At 41.0% G+C, this 9,937-nt stretch overlaps 1 protein-coding gene across 1 annotated transcript; it reads right to left on the reverse strand.

Annotated features, from left to right (window-relative positions):
* Positions 1-4,002: 4,002 nt before the first annotated feature.
* Positions 4,003-9,931, reverse strand: PURB (purine rich element binding protein B). Its single transcript, XM_024742827.1, has one exon. The coding sequence runs from the start codon at positions 9,925-9,927 to the stop codon at positions 9,010-9,012; it is 918 nt and encodes a 305-aa protein (XP_024598595.1). The 5' UTR covers positions 9,928-9,931; the 3' UTR covers positions 4,003-9,009.
* Positions 9,932-9,937: the final 6 nt, after the last annotated feature.

Consider the following 9,937-nt stretch of genomic DNA (forward strand, 5'->3'; position numbering starts at 1 on the left):
GCTCAGGAAGCAGCTCTCCAGGTGACTCCAGTGCACACTCAAGGGTTCTCTGTGCTAGTAAAAGCCCCAGATTTCCCCAGTGAGGGGGCTACCAATACAATGCTCCATGATTCCATTTGCAAACTTTTCCCATGATTAGTTATTTGGGGGTTTAAGTGGTAGTGTGGGTAACGTGGGCAACAGGAGTCACAAGGTGAAAGCCATATGTTCAGGGAATGCTCTGCCATCCTGAGTTTCTTTTATTCCCTCTAGCAGAGATTCCCAGCCTTTCATCCCTTTCTCTTCGTACCGCAGGCCACTGGTTCTCATCCCTGACTGACTAGACTCCCTTGGGGGAGCTCAGGAATTAAGAGGTAGAACAGAACACACAAAACACTGGGTTTATGTCCCCCAAATTCTGATCCAGTTGGTCTGGATGGTGCCTGGGCATGAGTGTTCAAGGCTCTCCAAGTGGTTCTGCAGCCAGCATTGAGCACTGCCAGGTCAAAGAAGTGGACAGTCACAGGAAAATTACATACGTGTGTGGGCTGGGGTGGTGATAGGAGTAATTTATAGTAAGAGCCTCTAACACAGAGATCGATCATAGGGAGAACTAAAGGATTAAGCTATCTTAGGTCTTTGCCAACCCCACCCCTTATCTTCAGAAAAGCATGATTTACATACCAGTCTAGTTCAGTGGTTCTCAAAGGGTGATCCAGAAACCTCCAGAGGCCCAAGACTTTTAGGGAGTCCAGAAGTCTAATCTACTTTCCTAACAACATTGTTAGCTGCCTTGTTCACTTTCATTCTCTCAGAAGTTTTTAAGTTTTCCAGAGGCTAAATGATGCAAGGTCACTGCTCTATAGCAGATGGAACACGTACTTATGTTGTTTTTGTCTCGAAAACAATTCAGTTTCTAATAGATAGGTATCAATTGTTAAAGCCCTGAAAGATAAAAGCTCCTTTAAGGTCTTCAGTAAATTTTAAGGACGTAAAGGGGTTCGTGAAACCAAAAAATTTGGAACTACAGCCAGGATGCATGGACATAAAATTTTTATTTTTCCTTTAGCTTGGGGTATAGGAGACTGGCCTAATCTACTCTCTAAGCAGTCCGTTATGATAAATGAGTGAACACATGGGGTAGCAGTTTCTTTAGAGCCTTTGGAAATGATAGGGCCTAAAAGCAGGTAGAATAGAAAGAAATTAGGGGAAGCAACAAGTGGCCCGTCTGGAATATGAACCAAAGTATGAAACTATGTGCAACTTTGATTTACTCCATAGATGGCTTACTAACTAGAAAAGGGTTTTGGGAACCCAGAGGGTCTAGAACTGGCTGTATTTCAGATGAAACGTGCAACAGCTTTTAAGTCATTTCAAGTGGGAACTCACCCAATTCCAGACCCATTTACGAACCCCAGCAGATGGTGTGTGGTATTTCCCTCCTGGTCACCACGTAATCCCTTAAATTAGAGACACCAGCACAAGATTATCATTCACTTTTTCGCATACTTTATTTGTTACAAACATACAATTTTTTAAATATAGACTGTAAAACTCCATCTGCAAAAGTCTGCTATTGTAAGGAGTGCACACCAGCAGTAAGGATTTTTTCTCTACGAGTTTTTCTGTCAGTTTTGCTAGTTAGTGGTAAATACGGGACCCGCCATTTTACAGACCTGACTGAAGCTTCTGGTTGTATTCACATTGCTCTTTTGAAGCAGCCCTGCTCATCTCTAAATTGACCGGAATCTGAGCTTCAACCTCCAGGCAGTGAGATCAACAGCCCATCTACACTCTTTGAACGGTTTCCAGGAAGTATGATTACTGGATGGGTACTGCATTTCACGGATTTGTTTGAATTGCCCATGCAGCTCTGTTTGTTAAAGTGCATTCTTCTTTTAAAAAATAAGAGGAATAATCTTTACTCTTTAACCAAGGTACTTAAAAAAATGAACTTTTTGGTCTCTCAGCAGATATTCCCAAATTGATCCTATCACTACAAATTTTAGTGTTCTATTTACAAATATTTATAGGGTAACAGGTGTAGGGGACCTTATAAAATTAAAGGTGCATTTTCTCTTGAAGCAGAAATCAGTTCTACAAATTCATACATAGGAGTACACACTTGGTTTACAATGCACAAGCATATGGATATTTACAGAGACTGAAGACATCCTCCAAAACCCCCTTTAAAGTAACTTCTAAACTCTTACTTGTAAATCTAGATCAGGAAGCTCTGTCTCCTGCTATCAGGATTTGGTTTTAATTCATTCAAATTACTTCTATAGATTCTCTACTGGCAGGACATCAGTCCCAACTTTGGAGTGAAGAAAAATCTAGTCTAAGGAAGCCCCTGGTAGATATGACTGGCAGTGAAGGTTACTATAGAAAGTGTGTCATCTGGAAATATATATCAAGATGGATAGACTTCTAAAAATGGTCTTGGAAAAACGTCTGCATGAAGGTGCAAAAGGAAGAATAAATTCCTACTAATCATTCTAGAACTTTAGAAAAAAGAAGTCCAAATACACTGATAACTTTAGTTATTATTCAAATATTAATAATCATTGGAAAAATACTCAAATTTAGTTGCCTGCTACCATAACATGCAAAACTCTTTTTAAGTGTGCCCTGTACTGATTTAATATCAGTTTCTGGACTTTTCCCAATCTATTAGCTTCTAGGAATCCAGAGAGCTTTTGACACAGAGGTGACATGTGGGCTGGGAGAAAAGGGTTTAACGCCTCATATCTGAACAGTTTAAAATGAAATTCGCAAATTCCTACGATACAAACGTACCTGTTTTTCAAGTTTCTTGGGACTCTCCCTGCAGTTATATGTCCCTGCAAAAGGAATTTAAAAAGGGAAGAAATCTACTACTTGCCACCCTATTTCCAAGTATGTGTAAAGATTTTTCGAGCCAGCCTGATCTTGAAACATAGGGCAAGACTGGGGATAAGAGTTTGCCTTTAAGAAATAAGAGATGATCTAAATCAATTTTCTTGAAAGGTTTACCCATTGATGTCTTCGAAATAGGGAAGAGAAAAAAAGACAAACTCCTCCTTTTGCAATATGCTAGTGGACAATGAACTTGAATAGGTCTATTGCTTTCTCTTCAATACTCTGGGCCCACATTTCATCATACTAAAGATACGATGAGCCCTCTCTTATCCATGTCAATGGATATTTTACATATAACACAGGGAAAATGAAATATGTTCCTAGATGCAAAATCCCACGTTAATCAAAAGTACAGTCATACTCTTTCATCAAATCATTTGTTAGAATCCCCTATGGAAAAAAATAACATTTTTGCATCAAATAAAGCTCTGCCCTTTTGTTATTACAAGTCCTATTGAGCAGTGATACTACCGATTTGGCATTTGCTATTGTTTAACATGGCTTTACCTATCCCCACTGGAATGTCTAATCTGAGAGGCGTGAGTTAGATTTTCAAATGAAAAGTAAAAGATTGCAAATAAAGGTGATTACATTGATGGCATATTCTCTATTTCATTAGGAGATATAAAATACATTCATAAAGGTCTTACTTAGATCAGGGGTACAGATATCAATTGGAAATTACTAGAGTAATAAGTCTTCATGATGCAGTAGTATTTTCCAAATTTAATTTTCATACTGACAATTGGACCACATTTACTGTAATAAGCGTCTGTTAAATTCATCAGTAATGAAACTACGTTTTAAGACTGAGGGCTGGGAACAGCAACTTTAACTAAATAGCAGACAGATACTGATATATCAAGAGAAGTCATCGTTCAGTCTATCTCTTGAAACTTCTGGGGGCTAACACTTGAAAATTAATGACTTTGCTTTTCTAGATTAAAAACAGGGAAATGAGGTTATAATTTGCCATTTCCACCTTATGTCTAGAATTTCAAACGAGGCATTGTCATGTACTTCTTTCTTCTCTGTGTCTATATTTTTCTTTAGGTAAATGCATTTTTTTTTCTTTTTTTCTTTTCTACAAACAATCCCCCCCCCGCCCCATCCCACCCACACACCCATTATCCAGTTTATTCAATGGGAATAGTAACTGTTTAGGAAGACAGCTAATTGATTTACAGTACTCTAAAACCAACCCTGAAAACTGGTAATCTCATTCATTTACTATAACTTCAGTGCTGTTATTGACAGAAAAAAAAGTTACCTTAAGGCTCAAGGGAAAGTAACTTATTATATTGTGAATGCAGCATTATTTACTCTCCCATCCATTGGAAGCTAGCAAAATGCATTCTAGATCAATAATACAAACTTTCTAACATTAGCAAAGATTTCCACTCTTCTTACACAGTTAGAATGATATTCATAAGCAAATTACCTAGGGGAGCCTGAGAAACCATGATCCATATCACACAAAGATTCCATGTATTTCATGATCAAAAAGTGCTTTATCTTTGAGAAATATGTCAGGGTTAAAATGGAAATATACAATGTAAAATCACGCGACACTTTCTCAAGTGAAGTACAAAGTGGAAAAGGAGCAAAAAGATGGGAGGCTCTGCTCTCTGAACAGGCCTTATGCAGGCGACGTTTAGGGTGTACTAAATTAAAATTGTTTTAAGAGTTAACAGTGGAATTTTACACCACTATATATATTCTAAAACCTGAGATTGGACATCAAAGCAGTCAACTTTTTTATCACAGCAATTCTGATACTTCCTAAAAACAGAAGACAACTCAATTGAATTAATAACTCCAGGGTGAAAAACATTAACTTTCCCCAATCAACAAGGGGACCGATCACAAACGCATTAGACACTAAGAGTGCTGCAAGAATGACTCTCGGCAAACGAGTCATTTTACATAAGCAAAAAGTCACTTGTTTCCTTCCCCTTCTCGCCGATCAAGGCCACACTATTTTCAAATGAATATCTACTGAGAGATCAGTTGTGCATTGGACAAAGTACCATAATTGGGTTAAAAATGAAAACAAAATTTACAGTGAAGAATACCTATGTGCATGGCTTACACACTCAAGCTTCTTAATTTCATCCACCTCAAGAGCAAGGTAGACACAAATGAACAGTTACCTTTTAATACCTTGTGTAGAGCACATTCTACCCCCTGTAAAGCCAGTCAAGGTCATATTTAACAAAGCATCCTCAGCAACTATAGTGCCTGAAGTGTGCAGCCATTTACAGACCACTCAATATGAGGGCATTATTATAACCAGCCTCTTTTGCCCACAACCCTGCATTTTCAGATAAGCCAGGAAAATTGTTTTGTTTTTTGAGAAAACTGAAGCTTGAATCTCTTAAAAGACCTGCAATTTATTGCAAAGTGATTGAAAGGTAACAAAGGAAGTAGTAGGTTAATAGGCTGCCTGGACCAAAGCCTCTCAATCATTTTGCAGTAAATAATTATGGAAAGTGACTTGACAAGTAGCCATGTGTGCATCACAGCTACAGTCATTTACACCACCTACACGCCTCCCATAGTAACATAGGGTGTCTGGGTTTTTGGTTTGGTTTTCACTTTGATTTTTTGGTGCCATACAGATTTACATTTTGTACTGTGCAGCATATGCACTGAAAATGTTCTTTGCTGGCTAGAACTGCCATTCTACTTGAATGATAGGTAGGGACAACAGAAACCAGAAGGGAAGAGGAGTATCTTGACACAGATTTTTGCTCTTTTGATTCTGTTCCTGAAGTTTGATTTCTCATGTCTGTAACTGCAGTAGTTTGAGAAACAAACATTCTACCAATTATCTGAAAAGGAATTTTAGTTCCCTACTTCTCAAGAATATGACTGTTTTGAACATGCGATTAGCTGGGATGTTTGCCAAAGCTGAAAAACAGCCCTAAATCACTGTTCATAATAGTGGTTGAAAGACAAAACAAAAAAATTGGTTTCCCATAGTCTGTACAATGCCATTTTCTGACTGGAATTAACAAAGATCATTTCCTTTAATAAGCAATACTTTGAATGAGTTCTGAAAGCTAGCCTGTTACTATCACCTTGTTTAACAAACCACACACCAAGTATAGTCTCTATGCATTGCAGATTTCTATTGTCCCTAGTACTGGAATGAGGATCAGTGAATGCTACAATTAATCCACATCCTCCTGTAATCTTCCTGCAGTGAGAAGAGGCCGTGAACCACCCCCAGCAGGAGAAACAAACCTTTGAGATTGGTTAAGACTTAAAAACCCACCACTATGACGTTTACCACTTAATCTTACATAGGCAGGTCAAAATTTTAATATAAATTACTTTTTCCAACACATAGCTTATGCATTCTTTGCTCCTTTTTTTGGAGGATTCTCAAATTGATATCTAAAGATTTACATATGATATACTACTGTTATACGGTCTAATGACTAAGAAAATTTCTCTGGTAACCAAAGCTGATGCCATATATGGTAGTGTTCTTGGCATATACTCTATATGCCTCAGACCACTTCCACATTCTTTCTGTTCAGCTAATTATAGCTTAGTAGCCACTGGTGAAGGATTGTGAAGACCCTGTCATTTCTACAGAGTAGAAAGGGCAAGGCTAGTTACTGCAATTCAGCCAAACAAAAAGAAAAGAAAAAGAATAAACCAACCCCTTAGAAAGGAGAGGTACTGCACCTTTGCAAAACTGAACTGGCTCACAGCAGCTGAGCAACAGAACCACCACTGAAGCAGGAAAACAAGTTGGTCTCTACAGGAATTATACATGTTTTGAAAATGAAAGTTACAGCTATCAACTAAGAGCTGCAACCTTAATTTTCATTGCTGCCTCAGAGTTTGAAACTTAAACAGTTTCTGCAAACCTAATAATGCTTAGCTTCTCAGCTCCTTTACTAAAACTATTTAGGGATTTGTTCTCCGCAGCAAAGAAATAAACACTCAAAACACATAGGTAAATACAGCAGGACATCATTGAAAACAGCTGCCTTGTAGTACAAAATACAGTACAAGTATACAGATGTCATTAAAACATCAAAAATACTATTGCTCCCATACAATTTAGGAAACATTCTTTGCAACGGAGAAAAATTTTTTAAAAAAAGAAATGCTTTAAAAAAAATCTGTTTAAAAAGTCTACTGTGGATTTTGAGAGTAGAGAAATAGTCTGAAAAGGGCACCAATGTTTGTGGCTCTTCCACTATTTTTTAAAAATCTAAGATGAGATATTCTGAATCAAATCTAATTTTTAAAAAAGCCTAATTTTATATACACAATTATTCCCTCCCTCTCAGCCACTAATTCATGAAAACCACCTTTTTGTATATTACTCATTTCCCAATAAATACAAAAAGATTGTATAGATTGAATACCAAAATAAGATAATAAAAAGGGTATGCAATAAATTAAAAGGCAGCTCAAATAAAGGGCAGGCATGCAGTTAAAAAAAAAAATACTAAGATTGTGGAAGTGGGGTTACTTGCCTCCTGGTTGAGAAGGTGTTGCACAAAGTATACCTGAAAACTTTGGAAAGAACATTAGCTCCCATTCAATTCAGTTACCTAGGTTCTGACACTTCTAGGAATACCTTTTGATGGGGTGGGATTAACTTGATTAGTAAAGATCATACTGAAAATCCATTTAAAATATAGAAGAGGCGATCCTTGAAAACCCCAACTTTTATTCTTGAAAGACAGCTGGATAAACTGGCAAAAAGCAGTTTGTGGAAATTTCAAGATGGTATAAAAATGCTTCCAGGATATAGTCAGCATATTCACGTTCACTTCAGCTCCATTCAGATGGATTTCAGCTTCCAAAGGGCACGCTGCTTGAATCACTCATCCATCGTTTGCCAACTTGATTGTGAGGTACTGATACAATGGATCAAGTTCTTAAAAATTTATTTTAAAAGAATAAATGTTGCTGGAATTCTGGACCTGAGGATCTTTAGTGTTTAAACAAATCCACAGATTAAACTGAAGGTAGATGAAGACTTCAGTTTTGGTTATTTCGAACTTTTCTGTGAGGACTTATATTCCATTAAAGCTCAGGCTTGTAGCCACTGTTCCTTTTGTAGATATCTTCAAGTTTTACGGTTTAAAATCCAGCCAACCAGTGGCTGAAACTGCCGAATTAGCCATAATTCACTGGCTCACACGCTGGAGCCACGGGGATCTGGCTCTCATTCATATCTAAGACATGACCTCCATATTTGGAGATCGGGGAAGAACTTTAGTGAGCAGCAACCAATCCACTCAAACAGTTTTCCTTGTGCTTTATGCCCGATTTCTGCTTGTGCCTACCTCAGCAACCCCCAATGTAAAACTGCTTTTATCTTTGAAAAAATTTTGCCAACTTCCAAAATATTATAATAACGGATTCTAGTTCAAGGACTGACATCTGAATCCATCTGCATCCCGGAAAATAATTCTGCAAAGACAAGACATGGACCTTGTTCCAGGTTCCATGCAAAACCATTAAAAAAAAAATGGATCCGATTTGTTTCTGTATTCCCTGGTGGCTTCCTGAATTCTTATTTTGCCCTGTCTATGATTACTTAAAGTTGCATTCCTTTTCATAAAACTTGTACCCTCAGAACTGGGTAACTGCAAATGCCTCTCTCTTCACAAGAATTCCATGAAGATCTAGATCCAAAACGCTGATTTCAATGGAGGTGAAGGGATAAGACACTATCTTAAGACCAGGTTACCCCAGGTATAATACAAATTCAGCTGTCATCAGTGGGTCTGGGTTACTCAAGAGGTGTTCCTTGGCCAATGTGCAAGGATCTACCCCACCCAGGATTATCCTGATGGATTTAGGAACCTCAGCTGGGAAGCAACAGAAGTTGAGACTTTTGCTCAGGTGAGGAGGCGCTGTTGTCCTCTCTTTGTAGGTTGCTGTCAATTCCTTGGAACTTTACTGCTTTTCTCTAATTGTCCGTGACTGTTCTCTCTTATGGTTATTTCTCTTAATTAACTATATTATTTTAAATTTTGTCTTCTCCTTCTGGGGCCTCCCTTGCTCCCCCTCCACTAGCTCACTGGGATGAACAGGAAGGGGGGCTCTCTAGTGGGGGGGTGGGGAGGCCCGTAGGGGAAGCTAGGCGTTTCAATCCTCATCCACCTCCTCTCCCTCTGACTCGTCCCCGCCGCGTCGCTCATAAAGCTTATCCCTCTGCCGCTCCTGGATCTCTTTCATCTCATCCGCATACCGGCAAAAGGCGCCCCCGAACTTGCCCCAGGCCTTGAAGGGGACGGTAATGGCGTTGCGGTAGGACGGCTTCACCTCGCTCACGCGCAGGAACACTCCGTACTTGTTGCAGCCCACGTCGAAGAAGAAACGCTTAGAGTCCACCGTGATGGAGGTGCCTTCCGGGAGCTCCCCGTACAGGCCGCCCCCGGGGCCCCCGGCACCGCCGCCCGGGCCCCCAGCCAGCTCGTCGTCCTCGCCGCCGTAGTCGTCGATGAGCTTGGCCAGCGCGTCGCGGAACTCGATGAGGCCCTGCGCGGGCAACGCGATGGTCTGGCCGCTCTGCAGGCCGCCGGGCCCCGGGCCGCCGCCGCCGCGGTTGACCGTCTGGCGGATGCGCAGGAAGCGGCCGCGCTGGTTCTCCTTGAGGTCCAGATAGTACTTGCGGTTCTCGCGCACCAGAAACTCGCTCTTGAGCGCGCGCCGCGGCCCACCGCCCTCCTCGGCGCCCGCTGCCGCTGCCACCTGCTCGGGGCTGCTGGGGCCCAGCTGCGCGTAGTGTTCGATGAAGTCGCCCAGGTAGTCGCGGAACTCGGCGGCCACCGCCATGGACAGCGTGAGGCGGCTCTTGGAGCCGCCCGCGCCCACCTCGGCGATCTTGAGGAAGCGGCCCTTGGCGTTCTGCTTCACGTCCAGGTAGAAGCGTTTGTTCTGGATGTCCAGCCGCTTCGAGGCCAGCTCCTGCGTCTCCTGCTCGCCGCCGCCGCGGGACGCGGGCTGGAAGCCGCCGGGCCCGCCACCGCCGCCGCGCTCGCTGCCGCTGTCGCCGTCCGCCATCTTCTCGGCC

This window comes from Neophocaena asiaeorientalis, unplaced genomic scaffold (genome assembly GCF_003031525.2).
Source record: "Neophocaena asiaeorientalis asiaeorientalis breed wild unplaced genomic scaffold, Neophocaena_asiaeorientalis_V1.1 scaffold137, whole genome shotgun sequence".
Lineage (NCBI taxonomy): Eukaryota > Metazoa > Chordata > Mammalia > Artiodactyla > Phocoenidae > Neophocaena > Neophocaena asiaeorientalis.

Coding starts and splice junctions, on each gene's coding strand:
- PURB (XM_024742827.1), bottom strand. CDS start 9,927: ATGGCGGACGGCGACAGCGGCAGCGAGCGCGGCGGCGGTGGCGGGCCC.